The sequence below is a fragment of the Pezoporus occidentalis genome, unplaced genomic scaffold, assembly GCF_034315485.1.
Source record: "Pezoporus occidentalis ecotype Australia unplaced genomic scaffold, CSIRO_AGI_Poc_V1 ctg27, whole genome shotgun sequence".
NCBI lineage: Eukaryota > Metazoa > Chordata > Aves > Psittaciformes > Psittacidae > Pezoporus > Pezoporus occidentalis.
In genome coordinates, this window is record NW_026914611.1 from 7283179 (window position 1) to 7307373 (window position 24195).

The 24195-nt window shown below is 36.7% G+C and overlaps 1 protein-coding gene across 6 annotated transcripts in view; it reads right to left on the minus strand.

The window, feature by feature from the left end:
- UGGT2 (UDP-glucose glycoprotein glucosyltransferase 2) overlaps positions 1-24195 on the minus strand; it is an 86351-nt gene that overhangs the window by 25830 nt on the left and 36326 nt on the right. For all 6 annotated transcript variants that reach the window (XM_062624600.1, XM_062624604.1, XM_062624602.1 and 3 more), the window contains 13 exons: positions 21011-21161; positions 20129-20248; positions 18050-18135; positions 15380-15515; positions 13094-13225; positions 11927-12091; positions 11373-11496; positions 11195-11293; positions 9657-9751; positions 6941-7147; positions 5535-5666; positions 3469-3596; positions 1421-1516 (listed from right to left, as the gene is read on the minus strand). In XM_062624600.1, coding sequence (XP_062480584.1) covers positions 1421-1516; positions 3469-3596; positions 5535-5666; positions 6941-7147; positions 9657-9751; positions 11195-11293; positions 11373-11496; positions 11927-12091; positions 13094-13225; positions 15380-15515; positions 18050-18135; positions 20129-20248; positions 21011-21161 — 1671 coding nt within the window. The remainder of the gene's footprint in view (positions 1-1420; positions 1517-3468; positions 3597-5534; positions 5667-6940; positions 7148-9656; positions 9752-11194; positions 11294-11372; positions 11497-11926; positions 12092-13093; positions 13226-15379; positions 15516-18049; positions 18136-20128; positions 20249-21010; positions 21162-24195) is intronic.

A 24195-nucleotide genomic window follows, 5' to 3' on the forward strand; every position in this document is an offset into this window, starting at 1 on the left:
CCGGTCACTGGTCTACAGTTTCCTTTACTGATATCTAGAAGCATTAGATTTGACAAGTGCTGGCAGTGCCACAGTTTAAAAAAAACAGGGGGGGAAACAGCATCTGAAAAGTGTGAAACTTGATAGATCGGATAAGCTTTATGCATTCCAGAAAATAATTTAGTTTGATAAGCTTGATTAGACTAAGTAAAAAAAGACCCTAGTTGAAGTACTCTGGATCTACAGGAAGGAAATGTTAGTAAACATCACTTAAAAACATGCTATAAATACACAAAATGGACTATCTAAACCGGTTTTCCATACAATATATACCTAGAAATGTTGACTACCATTAGAGAGACAAACTCCCTCCAATACGTAGCATAGTACTGGCTCTTATTATTATAGCTTTGGAAAAGGTGTTAGCCATTTAAAACAGACTACTGAATACTGTTATACTGCTATAGTCATTTCACTCTTTGTATCCTCAACAACAGGGCCAGCCCATTGGCACAGCACACTACAGCACCTTTATCAATAAAACTAGCAGGGATTTGAAAAGAGCAAAGCTTTTTTATTTTGATCAGAGTTCTTATATTATGTTATTTTAAAAAATGTACCTGTCTGCTTCAGAAAGCTTACCCAAGCTAAGCTTAAATTAAATTCAGCTACCTCTAGTACCCCATTACGAGGACGGGATTCAAAGATGCATATCTTGGTATTTTAGGTCTCATTCATTATGATGACAACAAAAGATGATGCTTAGGGCACATCCATGTTCTAAATCGAGTATCAGAAACACAAGAGGCAAGTACAAGTACAGAAATAACACTAATGTGAGCTCATCAAGTTTAAGTCTGTTAGATGATGACAGTCTGTTCAGGTTTTCTTAAGGAATTAGGTGCCAGTGAGCCCTATTAATTTACATTTGAATGCAATTTAATTTAATTTTGAATTACATTTGAAAGCTCTGTATTTAGCTGTGGGCAAGAATGACACTACTAAGTCACAAACTTATACAGAAATAAGGATATGCATATTAGTTTTGCCAATACGACTTAAGGTACACAAATAGAAACAGCTGTGCTAGAGTATTCCACATTAATGAAAATTAGTGGGGGGTTCTTTTAGCTCTAATTTGTGAAACTATTTCTAACATTTTAGTAAATGTATGAACTCAAGAGTTTTTTAACTCCAGATCACTAATTGTAATCACCTTTTTTAGCAAAAGGTAAGACTGGAAAATCATTAGGCATTCCTAATTACTTTATTTATGCTAGGGCAGATGAACAGGTTGTTCATATAACCATAGAATCAACAGCTTCTTTTAAAACTGGAATGCTTACTCAAGTTTCTGAAGACATGTTGTCATCAGTACATTTTAAATGCAGTATTATAAACACAATATTATAAATGCAGTATCACGACAGAGAGAACTTACCTATGCTGTTCTTTGAGTAATTCAACATCCTGTCTCATCTCTGTTTTCAGCAAAGATGACAGTAGGGCATCTATTTTCATAACCAAATCACTGCCACTGTAGTAAATCAGGCATATATAATTTGTTTTTCATTAGAAGTACAACATTCACATTTTAATGTACGTCTGTCTGCATAACGGATATTTTAAAAGCCCACATCCCAAACCTGGACTCTCTAAAACGATTGTCACCTCAAGATTTGTAGCTTTGAATAAAATCTTTGGCATGAAAATAACCAAGAACCACTACTGCCTTACAGCTTGTGAACTGTACACTTCTAAAAATCAAGTGATGCAGAACTAGCAGAATTGCCATTAAGCCTCACAGTTTGCATGGTGCAATCTGGTGACATTTATAGCTCTTTATAGAGCATTCTGGTGTCTTTCTTTGAGCAACATGGTCTAGTGGACGACATCCCTGCCCATGATAGAAGCTTGGAACTAGATGATTAAGTTCCCTTCCAACCCAAATCATTCTATGTATTTTATCTCTTACTGGAATTTCCATAGAAACTTTAGTACAAAATCATATAATGGCTTGGGTTGAAAAGGACCTTAAGATCATATAGTTCCAACCCCCTTGCCATGGGCGGGCATGCCTCACCCTAGACCATGTCACCTAAGGCTTTGTCCAATCTGGCCCTGAACACTGCCAGTGATGGAGCATTTACCACTTCTTTGGGAAACCTGTTCCAGGGCCTCACCACCCTCACAGTAAAGAACTTCTTCTGTATACCTAACCTGAACTACCCGTTTTAGTTTGAACCCATTTACCCCTTGTCCTATCACTGCAGCCCCTGATAGTCCTCTTTCAGTGTCACCAAGTCTTTACATTTGATTAAATAGGTTTTGCTTCTCACTAGTTATCTCCTCGATATTTCTATCTCTTCTTGACTTTTTCTGGTAGTTATTCTTTCCGTTGTGCCAGTCCTTCCAAATGCCAGAAATGATATTTAGACACAGAAAGTCAATAGACATTGTAAAAATAATATAATTCTGCTCTTTTATTTGAACACAATCTGCATCCTTAGATGAAAATCTGGCTAGAACTCATCTTTACACTTCTTCAATTAACAGATGTGTGAATGTTGTCTAGCAAGGTGTTCTGTTGTCAGAACACCACACAGCCCATGCTTCTACATGCTCCTTTTCTAATGATTCCCAAAGACAATGCACTTCCTCACTTCAAATACCAATACTCAGATGTTATTGTGGTCTTAAGATGCACTGGATTTTATCAAGCTAAGTATCATTATAATTACTCTTAAGTAAACAAAAGCTAGAAGGTATTGTTTGCAGTTAGCTATACTCGTCTCTTGGTTCTAAGTACAATGAAAGTAGACGAAGTATTTGGAGTAATTTAGCAGATCTGCACCAACGTTATGAAGCAAGTTGGAGAGGACATATATATAATTCTTCAGACACACAATAATTTCCTTTATGCCTTGGCCTCATCACGCATATTACCAATGATAAAAGGGTGCACATCTCTTGAATAACACAAGGTGCCTTTTTATTCTGCTCTGTGCTGTAACAAGGAAATAGCAAAGAGGCTGTCAGCTGCAGGGTAAACGACACATGCAGCTGCAATCCAACGTATACAGTTTATATATACAGTGGAAAACTATATGTTAAATAGCATAATTAGCCAAGCAAAATGATGATACAAAATTCAGCAAATGTGCCATTTCTTCTAGAAAACAGGGCAAGGGTTTGAGTAGGTAAGTATACTAAGCCTGTCAGGGAAATGCTAAAAAGGAAATGAGGGACAGTTAAACTTGTCTACATAGAAGTACTCAGATGCTAAGTAAGAAGACAGCAAACACATAGCATGCAAACAACAAACACTTTAAGTGTTTTTAGAGTGTACATATGTACATATATAGTATGAAGAGTACTGTGACTATATATTTGAACCTTTGTATTTCCCATGCAAAAGGATTATTAATTTGTCATAGGCAATAAACATGGCAGTATATCATAAAGCCTCAAAATGCAAAATAATTTTACCTTTTACTACTGTTTCCCATCTCTTTGACAATAGCTTTAATCTTCTCTGCTGAGGTACTATATGTTATCTTTTCCAACAAATTAAAGTCTTCTGCATAGAATTCATTTTCATCTAAAGGACCCAGTACCTTAGGCAGAGATAAAGTGTTAAGCATAGAATGTCCCAATGACGTTTCTTCTGTAAGCAAAAATATACTAAAATTTTAAATGAATAAACAATATTCAATATGCACCCCCCAGCACTCACCAATATTATTAACTGTATATTACTAAACTGTAGAGGAACTATACAGGATTAGGTTTCTACAGTTGTATAATTACAGTTAATTATCAGTCATAAAGAACAGCTGCAATGGAAATATCTATGATATTCCTCATTATATATACCTATGTAAAGGACTACACTATTTAGAAAAAACAAATCTAAGATAATTTAAACTGAAATTCCAATCACTATCTGCCAACCACTCACTTTAGTTGTTTAATTCAGTGAACACAGTCTTTATTTCTCAAGGTTTCTCAAATGAAGCAGAATGGACAGAAAGTAAGAAAACAGCAAAGGATGAGGAATGTAGGATATGCAGAGACAAGAAACAGAACTACTTTTTTTTTAGTATCTGAAGGAGAAGAAGGTGCCTTGAAGTCCCATAAAACAGCCTTTAGAATGTTGTTTGGATTTTGTACTCATAGTCTACCAGGCTAAAACAACCCAAATCAACTTTAGGAGCCTAAAGGGCTCCCCATATGTAGAATATCATGATGTATATTTGATGTTGAGTCCCCTTCTCACAAATCTCAATTTCTTCCTAGAAATGAGAGGTTATCTAGTAAAATTACACTTTTGAATAATTAATATATTTTAATGATACATGAGATAGAGAAAGCCATAATGTGATTATGAAATACCATGCTACTTTTGTAGAAGTCATAATCAGAAAAAAAAATAATTTGCTCATAAATACAAAACTTCAGTGATGAAATAGCAAGGATAGAAAGGAAGGATATCCCATGTCTTTTTTAAAAGTAATCTTTTAAAGTGAAAACCTACTTCCAGATAGATGAATATATTATCAAATTTATCCAAGTATTTTAAAGAAACTTATTTCCTCCAAACTTAAAATATGACATTATTTGGGGGCTTTTTTTTAGGCATGGAATACACTAACAACCATTTATAAAATAACATTGCACACTGGGGGAGAACAAAAAAGCCAACACAATTCTTCTGTGCTTAATCAACAAAAATGCTTTCTGTGGGTTTGTTAGCGGTATTTCAGTTGTGTCTCAGAAGCCAAACAGGATGCGCAAGAGCAACTAAAATGGCAATTTAAAGAGAGTTTCTAGAAATGACATGCTGAAACAGTACCTCTATTTTTTCTAATGGTAGAGGAATAAATGGAAAATAGAAGAGATAACTCAAAGTAGTTTGTATAAACTGTATTTGTAATATAAGGTATTGACAGTCATTAACAAGTACTAAATAGTGAACCCAGTATTATGGGTTTTAATCACAGTTCAGCAATAGCCACACTGCAGTTAAGGCTATTAGTTTCAGAATATACATACAAGAAACTGAAACAATAAACATCCTGTACCTTTGTTTGAACGCCAAGAATTAAGACTAACAATTTAATACTTATAAACAATTCGGGTTTTTACAGCTTGGAATACTACCCCAGTCAATGTATTTTTTTTTAATTATATAAGCAGTATTTTATCCTATCTCAAATGTGTAAAATATAGGTAATTTCAGGATCAAAAAAATATTATTAAATATCATTTGTAATGCATTAAATATTAATGTATTGAAAGAATTTCGTAGGATTAACTCTTAAGTAGCTGTGGGATTGATGACATATTTGCCTAATAGCTTCAATGGAACAGAGATAATATACAAATTAGGAGTAAAACAAAATAAAAACCAAGGCAAACATTCATACCATTCTCTAACAACACACTGAATAAGTGTGAAATCAATATAATGCATTTTCTTTACCTTGAACCTGAAGTTCCAGGAAGTAAGTTATCTACAGAGAGACTGAGAGATGACTTAATTTCTTTCTTACCCTGCCATTGCTTATAACAGCCATTTGCCCAGGAAGCAGCTTAAGAACCTCCTGGCAGAACATCTGGTGGGTTTTAATTATATCCAGTCCTAAAGTGTTGTACTTCTTCTCAAAAGTATTGACATCCATTCCCTAAAGCAAAGGTAAAGCATGAGATAATTATTGCAGCAAAAACCAGATTTTGTAATAGCTGAGGTAATCAAAATTTTCTTCAAGTTATGTAGTAACATAAAAACCACCTCAGCCACAGTGTTAAGAACATGACTGATGGTGTGGTCATGGTCTCCCAACTAGACAGCATGCAGTTTTTACCTTTGGGAAACTGAATAACCATCAGAGGAAAGGTGAGCCTGAGTTTAAACACTTTTTCTATGATCCAGAACATAGCTGCATGAAAAAGAACTTTTAGGAAAAAGGCATAAAAACATGTGCATAATACTCTAAAAGCCTAACAGTCATTTTATGTGGCCATTGGATACAGCTTTAAACATGGTTTGGGATAGCAAATATCATCCAGTTAGACACGTAACAGATCAACATTCAAAGTGGGAAAAAAAATGCTGGAACTTTACCATGCTTACAATGGCACTGTGCCTCACCTGTCATAATTACCTTGCTGTATTAAATGCTACCAATAGGTTTTTCTTCATTAGAAACACACAGACCAAGCAGATAAGACTAATTCAGATAATACACTGCTTAATTAGCTGCCTTTATGTCATTCAAAATTTATCAGACAATGAAATAAGAGCACGATGCAATTAGTTTTCCAATATGGTGCCAGCAAGTTCTCTTAGTCTTCCAAATTTTCCTATTTAAAAACACTAAAATTTATAGCTCTATCTGAAACAGAAACTGTAGTTTGCAGCTGTTATTTGACAACTCAGCTCTACTTTACATGTGAACTTTCAAACCAATAACGTTTACATTTTAAACCAATGAATTTTCATAGAAACACACGATAAAATATTAGCCAGAAGTATACAATGCTCATTAACCTTAACCTCTTCAGTCTGTGCCTATTACTGCTTGCAACCACAACAGCAAGGTAAACACAGTTACTTCTTAAGTCTTCATTCATGGTAAACATTATACTGTAATTTTAAGTAAGTGAGAGCTTTAAAAAAAAGAAAATCAACAATTAAAAATTCAACTATTTGTCTCAATATTCCAATATCTGTACTCTGTATTCTTCAATACTCTCATATTTTCTTCCTTTACTTTCAAGAAATTCTCTATTCTTCCATCACATAAAAAGTTGTCAAAGACGCAAATCTGCTAGAGCAGAAACTGGAAAAGTGTTACAAACTTCATGGCATTTGGCCAAACACTATTATTCTCAACATCTCCTTACAATAAAATATATGAAGTGAAAAAGAAAACAGTCTAATTAATTTTGCACTCACTGGGACAAGGAATTTAGCAATTTTAGTTCCAGCAGCAAGGGATTTTGCTGTCTCTTCCCTACTGAGTTTACTTATGAAACTTTTTAAGTTGCTGTTGTTCTGGGTTAGAAAAGCTGTCAAAATTCCTCTTGCAACGACTGTGTTATCTTCCCTTATTTTTGACAAAGGGTTGTTCAAAATCCCAACTCGTGTATGACTGCTTGTTTTCTGTGAAGAAAAACACAGAATAATACACAATTTTAAAGTTCCATCTGCTGTTACCTGATGTATTCATATCTATTATAGTTTTGTGAAATGCCCTTAAGTATTTAAATTGTTGCAGCTCTTTGTCTTTAGAAAACAGACATCAATGCCTAATTCAAAACTTTAACTAAGAGTAAAAATGTTATTAGTAAGGATTTACCTGTTCCATAATATGTATTTTAAATGGAAGACACTTTTTAAAAATAGAATATTCTGCATTTTTAACATTTTAAAGACATACACAAGTGTTCATCTGCAAACTTCAGAAATGGCTTTGTAGATGTTTATCAAATAAAGCATAAAATAAATACAAGAAAACTTATCCACTCATCACTTTAATCTTAATAGCAGGCAAATCTAAAGATGCCACTTAAATTTTACTAGAGTAATGATTCTAAGGTATGATCAAATAGCATCAGCAGCTGAAGAAAAGGTGAACGGACACTACTGCAGTAAAGAATACACAAATAAGGAATGTTATCATTGGTATGCAACATATTTAAGCGACAAACTCTAAATTGCAGCTCTTGAGAAAAGTTTTTCAAAAAGTTTGAAAATGTGTAGTTTAAACTGCTCCTGAGAAGTGTGTTATTACTGGAAAGAAAACAGGCAGTGCACTAGGCTACATTACAAGACATACAGGAAACCAATCAAGGGAAGTTCTTATTCTCCTCTACTCAGTACTTGTGAGGCTGCACTTGGACTGCTGCTCCTGGTTTTGGTCCTGCCACTGCAGTAAGGACATTTTGATTCTGGAGAAGCTTCAGAAAGGTCTACACCAGATAGCAGTAATAAGCCCTAAGGGTCTGCGAGGAGATACTGAAAGAAGTCTGGCAAAGAGAAGGCTATGGAGAATGCCAACAATTACTTAATGGTGAGAGAAAAACATGAGAGGGCTGAACTCTTTGCACTAGTGGCAAAGAGTATAACAAGGGTCATAAATTTTGGCTTGACAGGAAAAACTACACTAGGAAGGCACTGCAACACCAGAGCAAATTGTCAAGTGAGGCAATGGAGTTGCCACCATGGAGATTTTCAGGACTTCTTCAGGCAAACCTACAGCTGACCTGATCTGACGTTGGCAATAATCCCAGTTGGAGTGGGAGGCCGAACCAGATGCCTCCAGAGGTCTCCTCCAGCTAAGACATCTCCAGTTTTTACAAATAAAGTAAAAATACATTAGTAGTTTTTGAAATATTATGTATTAACTGGAATAGTTAAAAGTCAGTTCCTTTCAGCCACTTCCCCTCCCAGATTCTTTCATCTTTTTCTTCAAATGCCAATGGCAGTCATGTGCAAGATGTGTCAGTGCCAGTTCTGTACCTACCAGAAATTCTACTAGACCCTGATCTGACAAACTAGAGGGCCTGGAAAGGAGCAGAGAACCTCCATGCAAAGCAATGAACTTAAAAAAAAACCTGTGTTTTTTTTGTCTTTCTGTCATGAAACTTGGTAATCACTAGACCAAGTAGTTTACATGAGGTTAATCTAAATCAAATTTATCAATGAGAATTAAGATAACCAGTTAAACTGCCATTTCATAGAAGATCCAACAAGCCTTGGTTTTTTCTAATGTTTTTCCTAGATTCTCCTTACTAACATGTGGGAGCTTGCCCAGACAGCTCTCACTTCCTAGTTGGGACCTACGGCATATTTTCCCTGCTGAAGGGGTGAAAAAATTAAACTAGAGAGGGAATACAACTGTCAAGCTCAGGTCACAGATCTAGCAATCAGATAAATGAAATGCTTTTCAGTAACAAGGACTTGTACTGCATATTCCTCTTTGCAGTTTTTTAAGCTTATTTTTAAAGACATATTTGGTATCACTCCCTCCCGGTAGCATACCCATTTTATAATTCCCTTAGGGTGGTTCCTGTTTCGTTCCTGATTAGTTAAATCTAGATGTTTTCCCAGTTTTAGTCTAATTACTCTTAACTTCCCCAGAACTGAGATTGTTTTTTTTGGTCATTTATATTTACATGACATTTGCTTGTATACTCTAAGTCCTATTATTAACACTGAGGAACCTAATCAAACTCTTAAATGTGGATAACCCTCCTAGCACATAAAAATACAAATTAAAAAAATTAATCTGTCTCAGAAGCATATGAACAGGATGCGAAAAAAAAGTTACTTCACAGCCACAGCTATGACATGCAATACAGAAGAACACTGCATAATGGTTCATATTATCCTAACTTCCCTGGCCCAGGTAACACACTAGGTTACCTCATGGGAGAAAGTCTGTAATTGGGAAGAAATGAGAATCCATAAACTAAATAATCATTTACAGGCCTGTAAGATGCCAGTGTTGCAGGAGAGTAGAGCAAAATGAAAGCACAGTCCTGTAAGTCTGCATCTGACCCACAAAAATAATTCTTATTACACTTTTGTTTAAGAGTGTAATTTTTGAATGTCCACAGTGCTGTTAAGAACATATTTGTAATTATTATCTTTACTGCTAGAAACTCACCAGGCTTTTCAAGGCATTAGAAAGCAGTTGTCTCCCAGCTGGCTTATCAAAATCAGCAGCAATCCAGATAGTAACAGCATATAATGCATCTTCATCTGAAAATTAAAGATAATCGTGCTTTACATTCTGGAGAATCTTCTCATGAATAACAGATTAGTTTTCTTTGAGATTTTGAAGTTCATGTGTACATTTTCTGACTTCAACTGTAAGACCAATCTTTGCCACATTAGAATCTTTTACCCTCTGAACTGAAATAAAATCCTTAGGAGGTAATTTATCATGCTAATATCAGAGAGTGACTAAAATAGTCAATCTGTTGTTGTAACACTGAAACAAGATGGCCCTAAATTGTAAACTAGCTCCAATTAACAAGACCTGCTTTATCCCAGGCTTCTTTTGAAGATTTGCTGGAGGCTGGTCATACAGCCAGAAATGAAAATAATTAAAATGAGTTAAGGCCATTCACTTTCCCCATCAGCAAAGGAAGAGTCCTTTAACCAAAGGCAGGACAAAATTTACAATTTCTGGACACGAACAGGAATATACTAAACACAGTCAAAAAAGTAAACTATTGTATAGATTTCTATGCAGAAAATCCCCCTTTTTCTCGGTCTATAGCATCTTGATCTTTATTCATCATAGAAGGGCAATGGTACATGAAAGGTTCTGCAAAATTTTCTGTAGAATATCAGTCTATTCAGGTCTATGATATATCCCCTAAAAGGTAATATGTATCAACACGAATTTTGGAGTGTTCTGCTGAGATTCTAGGAAGAGATTATTATTGAGTGTTGCTGTGGTAGAGAAAAACACTGAAGACAGATTTGAAATGGAGACTCCAGTTTAAAAGTTAGGGGTTTTACACAAGAGATTCAAATCTTAGAAATGAACCTACAGATTGAAAGCCAGTTATCATATGACAACTAGCTGGGATGTCCTTGTGGTTATAGACAGAGAATCAAATAGAGTCAAGTAATTTTATCCTTAAGAAAAACAAGTGAACAGCATTTCTTTCTGATAATGGAGTAAGTAAAGATTATTAATACTGCATAAATAAATACTTCAAATAAGGCATGAAATCAACTATCCCTTAAGTTGCAGAAATGCCCATTTTTGATACAGATATTATAAAGACTATACATTCATCACTTGATAATGCTGCGACCAAGAGTCACTTAAAAACTGAATGTATTCTCTTTAACATCCTCAAGTAAAACCATGTTAGTATGAAAATTGCAAAGTCTTACAAAGCTTTTTAACTTCAAATCTGTAAAACAAAAAACAACTAGCCACATCATCCATCCCATTTTGAAACCACAAAATCTAGAATAACTACCCTGTTAATTACAATTTATGTTAATAATATTAGGATATGATCTGGTTCTTGAAAGAAAATACTGGGATATCAGGAAATTTATTTATTTACATGTGATCCTTGGGGTACTTACTTACTTGGGATATTTTAGTGGCAAATTACAATGATTTGTAATGCCCACATATATGTATAAATATAACACCCATATAGAAAATTAATATACCAGTTTTTGTTAAATACTTCATGCTGTCTGAAATCACAGCACTTTTATCTTGTGAGTCCAAAAAGGAGAAAGTAGAGAAGTCGTCCACATCAAACGGAACTGAAAAATGTAAAATACAATATGTTAGACTTAGAAAAAGGAAAACCATAACAATGGCTAATCAGAGAAAAGTAGTTACCAGATGTGGATCTGAAATGTATGTATCTTTTCTCTGCTCCAAGAACACTGGGGTTTATACGGGAAACTACATTGTGCTGATCCATAAGAAAATCCATTGCATTCATATGATCATTTAACAAACCCTGTCATAAGAGAGAAAAATTAAATCTTTTAGCTTCAAGACCAGAAAGACCAAGTATGTGTACAATCTTTCAACTGAGATTAAAGCTTCTACATGCACCAAGTTACGGAAAAAGTCAAAAATATATACATATCATACATATAATATTTCAAAATAGCAGATAGATATTTTTCGGTGAACAACTTCAATACATAGTCAGGCTCTGGTTGAAAAAATTCTATATGATTACTACATGCTTAGTCGATCCTTCATTCTTGTATAATCTAAATACACTCATTCAAAACCATGACTAAAAATTAATGTAACAATGTAATTTCATTTGTGATATTAATTTCAAGCCATCTCATTGTAAAAAGCTAATATATAAATATGGCTCAACTGACTTACTTTCAAAGATTTCATCTTGCATTATTCAGAAATGTTAAACATACCATGGACACTGCCCTCTGAAAGATTCCAGTGGCATCAATAATCCTCTGGACAATAACGGTCTCTAACTCTGCAGCATCCATCTCTTCTCTGTTAAAGGGCACGCCATTAAACAGAGCTTGAGGCAATGGACCCAGGCCACTCTTTTTATAAAAAGTTGCTCCTGCCTGATCAGATCAGAAATATCACAGGGTTAAATAAGACCGTGGCTGACTTAAGGCTATTTTCATTTTTTTGCTAAGGAGATCATGAACTCTAATCTCCAAGCACTATTCACTGTCACAACTTCTCATAAGTAGCAGGGACAAAACAGGAAATGTTTGGAAACCAAACAGGGACTTATTTCTCAAATAGAATGGCAAAAGAAAGTATAGATCGATATATGATGTTTTGAAACTTTGGTTTTATCTTCTTGGTGAGAATCTTATTTTGATTAATATTCTTAGCAAAAACTATTAAGTAAATAACATTGGAGAAAGACCTTAAGAAAGTCAGTTTCAGATGAATAAACCAAGACCTTTTCCCGTAAGAAAGCGCGCCCCCCACCCCCCCAACTTAAAAGGCTTTTATGTTCAGAAGCAAAGCCTTATTTGATAAGAAAACATAACAAGCCGATTTTTCCTCAGAGAAAATTCAGTTAGACAAACAAATACAAATATATTGTAAGTAATTCCCACTTCCTATTCCTTCATCCTTCATGGTATTTTTAGGTATGTATTTCAGCAGAAAATTGCCCACATAATCAATTATAGATAAAAATGTCTTCTCTACAGCCTTTAAATGAAAATCCATAGCTGTTTTTCCCAAGAGAAATTATAACCAGAAAGTGTAATTAAAGGAAACAATTATTTGCCTAGAAGACCAGGCTTCAGCTCCTTGTCCAGAAGACACAGGTAAAACTTCTGAAGTCCAGGACAGGCCCCTTGACATGCTTATTAGAAAAAGCCTTATGGTCCTGAATGCAGCAGGCAGAGTAGTAATGCAGAAACCTTTTCAACAGTTCCACTAATCACCGAATGAAAATGGCTGAAGAAAATTTTTGACTCAAAGATACTGTATATACTTGCTTTAATATTTAGCAATCTTTCAGCTTGACAAATACTCAAATACTTGATATACAAATACTTGATTGTGTACTGCAGGATTTCTTACCACCCCTCCCAACATACCTTTCTCCCTTCATCATATTCAGAATGAATATTTAGGATGCTCTGAACATCAGCATGTGGGTATTCTCTCCTAAGAACATCTTTCACGTGATTTACTGTTAGAACATTTCCACCTTGCACTTCATGGTACATCTGTAAGAATTGTAACAGAAATAATGTGAAAAATTGTCAATCATAATATAACTAAATTAATAAAAATAAAAAACCATCTTTTTATAGTGCTCTAATAAATTTTATATCAGTATACTTTTATATTGGTTTTATTGCTATATTGCATTTTTTTTATACTGCTTTAGTAATTATCACCATCACACATATGCACAATTTTCCATCAGAGCACTATTCTGATTAATCTATTATTATACTTTTAGTCTAAATCTGAAGTGGCAAAGGAAATACATTTATGTGAGCTGAACGCAAAAGGTTATTTCTTCTCCACTGATTAGAGAAGGAATCTAAATTCCTACTATAAACTACCTAACCGTGAGTAGTTACCTGAAACTATATGGGATGAATCCAAGCCTGAATTAGTGAGTAATACTTTTTCCCTATGGTGACAATTTTTCCTTACCATTCCTATTTTATTCCATAGCATAAAATTTTATTACTTTCATCAAACTTACAAAAGAAATCTGAAGTGAAAATTTTTCAATCTATTTCTTTTCAAATGAGGAATAATACATTTCTCTCTACAGCTCTGAACATCTCAACCCTGTATTTTATTGATTCCATTTTTGCTAACTTAAAATTATATTTATCATTCCCTCCTCTTTATGTTATGAAGCAAAGTAAACACAAGAACACAACATTTAAAAAAGCATTCTGTAAATTGATGTTTTGTCATCTGGTCATGGATAATAGTCACACATGTGTATCAGCTCTCTAACACTTGTAGATTTCTATTTCTCTTCCAAGGCACTCCTAGTTATCTCAATTACTTTCATCTTAAGCTCTCTGCATTTGTCCATGACATTAGTTTCCAGGCATTCTGAACAGAAATGATAGAAAAAAAAGAAAAAAAATCATGTATTAATACAATATTCTCTGACACAATTTTGCCTGTAGAGTTTTCAATTAGACTGCTCACTTGATTTCCCTGCATTCATCTCCCATTCATCTCTGAAATACCTGTCTTTACACAAACCTGCATCCTCTCACACACAAAACCAGTCTCAATTATTAAGCTGCAAGCCTGGAATATTTCTGTGTTTTCTACACCCATGAAAAGCTCAAACATGAGCAAGAAAGAACTTATCTTGTTCTGCTCACCTTCTAAACTACAAAACAACCAAGGGTTTTTCAAAGCTTATAGGATTGCCAAAGTGATATTAAAATCCCTGTACTACAAGAGATACAGAAGACCAAGACAACCACATCATGTTAACACAAATAATACAGAACAATTTTTCACAAGAAAATACTGAAAGGTGTAAGGCATGCATCTGCTTTTCTAGATTCTTGAAAAAAGCCTGTAGACAGGTAAAATGACAAGAGCAAGTCATCCTGGATCCTGGATGAGGAAGAATTTCTGCAATTCCTTCTACAGCCTATCAATGCTATACACGTTTTTAATATTTTACTTCCGTGTACAGCAAATGCAAACTTACCAAGTTGTTATAAGGTAACAAAATCCTAACTATATAGAAAGGTGTCCTGGGTTCAGCAGTAGCAGTCATGTTTCTCCTTCTTGGTAGCTGGTGCAGTGCTGTGTTTTCACTTCCAGCCTGGGAACAGTTCTGGTGATACTGATGTTTTTGGTTGTTGCTAAGTGATGTTTACCCTGACCAAGGACTTTGTGAGGCTCATGCTCTGCCAGGGAGGAGGGGAAGATGTGAGGAAGCAGAGACAGGGCACCTGACCCAGGCTAGCCAAAGAGGTATTCCATAGCACAGCATGTCATGCCCAGGGTGGGGGGTAACTGGGAGTTACCCAGAAGGACACGGGCTTCCGGGTGGGACTCGTTTCTTGGCCGGTGGTATTGTATTCTCTTCCCTTGTTATTTTCTCTTATCATTGTTGTAGATAGTAGCGGTGGTGATTTGTGTTGTACATTGGTTGCTGGACTGTTCTTGTCTCAACCCATGGGAGTTGCACTCTTTCGATCCTCCTCCCCATTCCTCTGGGAGCGGGGAAGGAGAGAGCCCTGGGGAGGGGGGGGGCCTCGACTGCTCTCAGCCCGGCACCACTCACTGGGAGTGAGTGAACAAGCTGTCTGGTTAGGGTTAAAACCACGACAAAAGGAAATAAAAGGAATGAGTAAAAGGTGATTTCTTGTGAAAGTACTCACGCTAAATATCGAGGTAAAGGCTTGAGAGGTGTCAGATTCCTCCATAATGTAATTAAAAGCTCTCCAAAGAGCTATTCCAGCATCTTCATTTCCATCAATTTCTTCTTTTGTATTTAAAATTAAAACAAATCCAATTCTATTAAAAAAAAAAAAAAGTTCACACATTTTAAAACAATATCAGTTTCTGTTGTAGGTTCAGCAGTAGCAGTCATTTTTCCCCTTCTTGGTAGCTGGTGCAGTGCAGTGTTTTGACTTTCGGCCTGGGAACAGAGCTGATAGCGATGTTTTGGTTTGGCCAAGGACTTTGTGAGCCTCGTGCTCTGCCAGGGAGGAGGGGAAGTTGGGAAGAAGCAGAGACAGGACACCTGACCCAAACTGACCAAAGAGGTATTCCATACCACAGCACGTCATGCCCAGGATGTAACTGGGAGTTAGCCGGAAGGGCTGGGAGACTGCAGGGTTGGAGGAGGTATGGGCCGGTGCTTGGTCGGGCTGGGGGGCGAGTTATCGGTTGGCTGGTGGTGAGGTGTTGTATTCTCTTCCCTTGTTATTTACTTTATCATTGTTATTATTGGTGGTAGCAGTAGTGATTTGTGTTATACCTTAGTTACTAAACTGTTCTTATCTCTCAACCCTGGGAGTTGCATTCTTTTCTATTCTCCTCTCCGTCCCTCTGGGAGTAGGGGGAGGGAAAGAAGGGGGGGAGTGAGTGAACGAGTTACCTGACTGCTTTTAAACCACAACAGTTTCACACACATTCTAATACTGACAATAGAAGAATAAGACATTTGCTGTCAAGTAATCTGTCCAGTATGTAGGGATGAAGAAAACACCTGTACTTAGATGGTGGTGCCATGACTGTCTGCAGTGACACTGATGATACCAGCTATGCAGTCTGCATCAGGTCTCCCAGATTATGCTTAGGTTATCAACTATGTACTGATTTTGGATGTCTTTTCTCTCATTTAAAGCTGACCGTAATTAAGATTTCTATAAATCACTAGGATTTACTCACAGCCCTTTCTTTCCTTACCTGTCTGAAGGTTATGACATTCTTTACATTCCTGCCATCATCTCTTGCACGCTTAAGCCTTTGTTTTAGTCTGGCCACTGTCTGTGTTTTATTTTTCCTGAAATGAGTGTCCTGAGTAGCTACATGTAGACATGCAGGGGTCTTGATCTCCTGCCATCAATACATGCCATTTTTACTAGCCCTTCTTTTGCCTTTTCTACCCTCTGGGTTTTCCCCTACGCTCAAACTGCCATTAATTTCCCATTCACACCAATTTTAATACATCTACTGCAGTGTTCAAGGCCAGATTCAAGGCCAACCCCAAGAATGGGGCTTTGAGCAATCTGGTCTAGTGGAAGGTGTCACTACCCATGGCAGGAGGGCTGGAACTAGATGATCTTTAAGGTCCCTTCCAACCCAAACCATTCTATGATTCTATGATATAATCAGTTGTGCATCAGATCAAAGGAGAGAGGGAAGTAAGAAATACAGCAAGTTTTCTAAAAAGATATTAAGTAATAACGAATGCGTAAAGAAGTTCTACAATTAATTGCTTCTCCCATTTTTTACAGCTATTATTATTGCAAATTACTTGTCCTGAAGTTGTGTGTCATCTGGGTGCCGTAGGAATAGTCAGCAAAGCAAAATATTACACGAAACTATAGACTCCATGGCTTGTCCACATCTTGAATACTGTGTACATTGCGGTTGCTCTAATTTCGGAGAAGTCAGACCTTTAGTCTGATCCAGTTTGGCTTATCTTATGCTGTCATTTATTAGAAAAGGCAAATTAGGTTCTAGGCTATATTCTCCTCAAGGACTGAAGTAGTATTGTCTCACAGGTATTAACAACAGTGATAAAATGCACAGATTAATATCTGTCCTTCACTACTTTTTTTGTCATTAAAAAATATAACATGAAGAAAAAATAAATGATGATCGGAACTAGCATAGTTTTAAAGGAAATTAAAACCCTGTAACTTACTGAGGAAATAAAAAGCTGTTTCACAGGAAGATTTTAAATATTTAACATGGAATTAATCTTGCTGAACCTTAGATCTACTTTTGATGCCCTTCTTTCATTAGCTGTGTAAATAAAGAGGCACTTCCAAGAAAAGTTCATTTTTTCTTAAAGTACGCATCTCAGATCAACCATGTTCTTCCTCATAAGTCTTTCTCTCTCTCTCTCTCTCAAATGATGACCAGTTCAGCCTCAGGCAACTGATTTTCAGAAATTCAAAACTTGCTTTGTTTTTTAAGTATTTATATAAAACAAAACCAGGTAAAACAACTTCAGTTGAAAGAGCTAAATTCAAAATGCCCTTGAATCATGTTTTACTTACAGAACACTTTGCTTAAAATTCATTTTCACATGGGCATCCAGTGGGAGTATTCGACAAGGTAACTTTTTACCAGACTGCTGCAGCTCATTTTCCACACACTCAGGTATGCTATCCCTTGCAACCTATTTTCTTAAGAATACTTAATACCCAGGTAAGCTTAATACAAGTGGGTAACCAGTATGTCTGACTAGAATGCTGTTGCATTGGCCTTCATTTGAATTCATACCTTTGCCCAGCAGAACACAAGATGAAGAAGAAAAAAAGGAAATCAAACATCTTTTAAGACTTCTCTCCAAGCTTTTCAGTCTTCCTTACCTAAGTGGCACATTATGATGAAAGAATAATTCTGCCAGTTTCATATAATCCCCTGTATCTTCTTGGACAGGATCAATAAAAAGCACCTAATAAGAGAAAACATAATACACAGACAATACTTGTTCTTGATGTCGGGTTTGGGGTTTTTTTTCAGACATAAAATCTGAGATTTCCAAACCAGAAATTTCCAAAGAAGCTTTGTGCCTCAACTATTTTCAGTTTCCTAGGGCATTCCTTGTAAGAAAACATTAAGAGTATAATGAAAATAACTTCAGAATTAATGAATCTGGACCAAAGACTGAAAACAGGCTTTAACCATTTATTGACATTCAAACCAAGTGATATCACTACTCCTTTTAAAAAGACTCCATGCCAATACTTTGCTTTTATTAAGGGACTTGATATTTAATTAAAAAAGATCCAATGTTGGTTTTCGCATTACTTCTTTCAACTAACTCTTACACAGTGAAAACCAGACTAAAATAAACAGAATATATTGACTTAAAACTTTCTAATTAAGAAGTGGAGCACTGGGAAAGAATTCCCCCCCCCCCGTCTCACATAATTGGGATCTGTCTGCATAGGTAGATTATCCTTATGCAGATTTAATTATGACAACAATACCGTATTTGTTCAGCTTTGTGCTGCAACTCCCCTCAGAATTGATAATTTTGCTAAAGTAGCTGAAATGCAGCAGAATAATTTTAAAAAGTTTGAACACTCCCTCCCCCCCCAATTATAATTAAATGATACATTGTAGATTTCTATACTCTAGCTGTTATATTCAACAATATTTAACTTTGAATGCAACCTACTTCATATTAGACGTACACTTCACTATAAACATGCATTTCTTTATTACACATTGCTTGTACTATGGTTGTCTTTTTATATACTGAGCTTCATGTCACTTGGCATGACTACATCAATGGCCAAGGGAAAAACTATGGATGTTATCTCTCTGGACTTCTGCAGGGCCTTTGACACAGTCCCCCACAACATCCTTCTCTCTTAAGTTGCTGAGAGATGGATTTGATGGATGGACTATTTGATGGGTAAGGAATTGGCTGTATGGTCGCATTCAGAGAGTAGTGGTTAACAGGTCGATGTCTGAATGAAGATCAGTGGTGTCGTGTCCTTCAGGGGTCCATGCTGGGAAAAGGATTGCTTAACATATTCATCAATGACACAGACAGTGGGATCAAGTGTACCCTCAGCAAGTGTATGGATGACACCAAGGTGAGTGATGTAGTTGATATCCCTCAGGGATGTGTTGCCATTCAGAGAGACCTGGACAAGCCTGAGAAGTGGGCCCATGGGAACCTCATGGGGTTCAACTAGGTCAGGTGCAAGGTCCTGCACCTGGGTCTGGGCAACCCTTGGTATAAATACAGGCTGGGGAATGAAGAGACTGAGAGCAGCCTTGAGGAGAAGGACTTAAGGGTGCTGGTGGATGAAAAGCTGGATAAAAAGCTGGACAAAAAGCTGGAGGTGAACTGGCAGTGTGTGCTCGCAGCCCAGAAAACCAATTGTACCAACCAACTGACTCACCAAAAGAAACAGGGGGGTTGGAACTAGATGATCTTTAAGGTCCCTTCCAACCCAAGCCATTCTATGATTCTGACAATTATCTTTTGTTATTTAAATTCCAATTTAAATCAGCAATAGATGTTTCCTTAGCCTACTAAGTGATACAGAATACTATGTACAGAAGGAACATTAGGCTACAAGATATTCAGAATTAGTATGCTTTATACCTTAAATCTTTTTGTACCGCGTTTTACCATCTTTAAAACAAGGGCAGTTATCATTGTCTTCTCTAAGTAGTGTACTATGAAGAAAATTGATAGTAAGAAAAGCTCAAAACAAAACTGTGCCCAAGTCCACTTCTGGAAATCAGACTAATAATCAGATATGACTCACTACACAAAAAGATTTCCATTGCTATTAGCAGACCCACATAGAAAACATGAAATGCTAACCTTCACAATGAATAAAGCATGTGTATTTTTTCAATAAATTGCCTGTTCAAGTATTGGTACTTAAACTATGCAGAAAAATTGAGCTCTCCAAACTTACCAAATTATATAAATTGCGTCTGATCTGCTGTATAACTCCAGGAAATGCAGGTTTTAGCAGTTCCTGATAGCTTGCAGGCCATGTGCTATAGCTGTAGTCCTGTTCTATGTTATTAATCCACTAAAACAAACAAAGGCAGCCACTTAAAAAACATATCGGGATGTGAATAAAACAGTTTTTTCAAGTATAGAAACTACTTTCACAATACAAAGGTCATAATAACATATCACAGAGATATGTGTAACACAGTATAACCATCTTTGTAAGACAGTATGTATCTATAATCGACACCAGCAGCACTTTAGATATATCAAAAGAACTAATGAATATATGGCTAATTTGATCCTTTATTGTTTTCTGTGCAAGCCTTGAGAAACAGAAGAGTGAATATATGCTTCTTTCAAGTGAAGAAAATTAGTACTTGAGTGCTTTTTTCCACTGGCATATAACCTTTGTAATGAAAACTGTATACATTTTGAAGCAGAGTCATTGGACAATTAGAAAAAAACATTTAAGTTGTCCACAATTTATCATAATTATCAAATTATCCACTTATGAGAAACATGCATGGTACAAGGATACTATGTAGGTAGATTAATTGCTGTAGAATCAAATTCTATAGCTGTGAGTGTGCAAGTACTTAGATACATTTCTCTTCTCATTTAAATATCCTACATCTTAAAATTTTAATAAGGTATGGGCTAGAGAAAATTACTCCTAAAATATATTAAAGAGCTATCACCCTCTAAAATATTTTAAACTACTTATTCATATATGGGTTTATGCCTAGTATTTCAATTACACTGCAAAAAAGACAGACTCTCTCATACACAACATTATCAAATATGTAATATTTAAACAAGTAATTGTTAAATTACTTACTATTATTGAAGAGTGACAAATATCTAGTGCATAAGTGTCATCTGTAGGATGTATATGCAACCTCATGAATCTACTCAAGGTCTCCTCTTTTATTCCAAGTTCATGAAGTCCATGCATCACTTTTCCTTCCAGTTTAAGAGTCTCTAGGATACTTTTTCAGGAAGATAAAATGCTTAATATGTCTACACAGAACTCTTGTCATGACATCAAAATAAAAAAAAATACTTCAAAGTCTATTAATGTGAGGATTATTTTCAGCACTGAAAATAATTTTTATATTCTCTTGCAGTCAGATGTTTAAAACAAAATCAGTTAATAATTCTGCATGTCTCCAACTTATTTCAAAACAGAATTATAACAGATTATACAACTCTTGTTCATTCACGTTTATTTTATATGATGGAATGTCATTGATCTTTAGTAAGATGTAGCAGGACAGCAGAGTGAAAGGTTGCTCGCTGCATTGTTCTGGCTAAGGCAGAAACCCAAGCAGGGGTACCCAAAGAGGAAGCTTTGCATGTGTGTAGAGAAGCAGGCAGCAAGTGATGGCAACAAAGATGAGCAGCGAGTCTGCATCATGGCAGAACCCTGAAAACAGCACAAAGGAAACATAGCTCCAGCTCCAGAAGAAGTCTCTTCCCAAGAAGACACAACAGATTCTGGAACATTTGTGGCATCCTGAAAATTCAATGTGAGAATGGAAACAAACCTGAAGTACTCAATAGCAGAACACAGCAGCCAAGATTTTACAAATGCCTTTATTTCTATCCTGCTTCATTTTGAGTTTTCTCTATTCTGAAAGGTTTCTTCTAAAAATATGCTGAAATTAAACCTAGCACTATCATTAAAAAGCACTGTTAATATATGCATTGTTACTAAAAATGATGCAAGTAATTCCATCTCAAAACTCTGGCTGAGAAAAAAACTAAGTAAAAATTGCACATATAAATGCTAAAACCAAGAAAGTTTTATGAAAACTCCATGAAAGAAAAAAGACGACGAATTTGTGTTAAAAAGATAAAGAATTGTAGATTTTGACAGTTCATAGTAACATAAAAAAAACCCTTCAGTTTTAGCATCAGTAGATTTATTTACAGTTGGCAGGTCTCCAAACATGATTTTAAAGTAGTCAAGTCTATCATGCTGTTGTCAACATACAGAATGCTAGGGAAAATGTTTACAGTTTATGAATGCTTTCATAGAAGAGGCAAGCCACACCCAAAACACTTGTACTATAATTAGAGAACAAGAAACATTTATTTGTACAAAAAAGCATGTTAGTTCTGCATTAATAGAATTTACTGGTGGCAAGACAAAGACTGAAATTATGGAATAATAGAATAGCCTGGGTTGGAATCACAGAATCCTAAGGGTTGGAAGGGACCTCAAAAGATCATCTAGTCCAACCCTCCTGCAAGAGCAGGGTAACCTAGAGTACATCACACAGGAACTTATCCAGGCGGGCCTTGAATATCTCCAACACAGGAGACTCCACAACACCCCTGGGCAACCTGTTCCAGTGATCCGACACTCTCACAGTAAAGAAATTTTTCCTGATGTTCACATGAAACCTCCTATGCTCCAGTTTACACCCACTGCCCCTTGTCCTATCACTGGACATCACTGAAAAAAACCTAGCTCCATCATCCCGACACTCACCCTTTACATATTTGTAAACATTGATGAGGTCACCCCTCAGTCTCCTCTTCTCCAAGCTCAAGAATCCCAGCTCCCTCAGCCTCTCCTCATTAAGAGAGATGTTCCATTCCCTTAATCATCTTTGTAGCTCTGTGCTGGACTCTTTCAAGCAATTCCCTGTCCTTGAACTGTGGGGCCCAGAACTGGACACAATAATCCAGATGCGGCCTCACCAAGGCAGAGTAGAGGGGGAGGAGAACTTCTCTTGACCTACTAACCACACCCTTTCTAATGCACCCTAGGATGCCATTGGCCTTCTTGGTCACAAGGGCACATTGCTGGCTCATGGTCATCCTCCTATCCACCAGGACCCCCAGGTCCCTTTCCCCTTCACTACTGTCCAGCAGGTCAGCCCCCAACCTGTACTGGTACATGGGGTTGTTCTTCCCCAGATGCAAGACTCTACACTTGCCCTTGTTGAATTTCATCAAGTTCCTCTCCGCCCAACTCTCCAGCCTGTCCAGGTCTTGCTGAATGGCAACACAGCCCTCTGGTGTGTCAGCCACTCCTCCCAGTTCAGTATCATCAGCAAACTTGCTGAGGGTACATTCAGTTCCCTCATCCAGGTCGTTGATGAAAATATTAAACAGCACTGGTCCCAGCACCGACCCCTGAGGGACTCCGCTAGTCACAGACCTCCAGCTATATTCTGCCCCATTGACCACAACTCTCTGCCTTCTTCCTTCCAACCGGTTCTTGATCCACCTCACTACCTGATCATCAAGCCCATGCTTCCTTAGCTTATCTATGAGGATGCTGTGGGAGACAGTATCAAATGCCTTACTGAAATCAAGAAAAAACACATCTACCGCTCTACCATCATCCAGCCACCTAGTTACTTGCTCATAGAAGGCTATAAGGTTGGTCAAACATGACTTCCCCTTGGTAAAGCCATGTTGGCTGCTCTTAATGACCCCCTCATCCTTGATATGTCTAGAGATGGTGTCAAGAATAAGTTGTTCCATCACCTTTCCAGGGATGGAGGTAAGGCTGACCGGTCTATAATTACCCGGGTCCTCCTTCTTGCCCTTCTTATAGACCGGCGTGACATTTGCCATCCTCCAATCCTCAGGCACCTCACCTGTTTCCCACGACTTACCAAAGATGATGGAGAGTGGCTCAGCAATGACCTCCGCCAGCTCCCTCAGCACCCACGGTGTATTCCATCCGGACCCATCGATTTATAGATGTCCAGATTACTTAACTGATCCCTAACCCAATCCTCATCTACCAAAGCAAACTCCTCCTTTATCCTGACTCCTTCCGGGGCTATAGGAATCTGGGTCCCCTGGGGAGAGTCTGCAGGAGTAAAGACAGAGGCAAAGAAGGCATTCAACACCTCTGCCTTCTTTATATCCTCTGTCTCCAGGGCACCCACCTCATTCAGCAGTGGGCCTATACTGCTTCTTATGTTAGTTTTATTCGCTATGTATTTGAAGAAGCCCTTTCTATTGTCCTTGACCCGACTTGCCAGATTAAATTCCAAG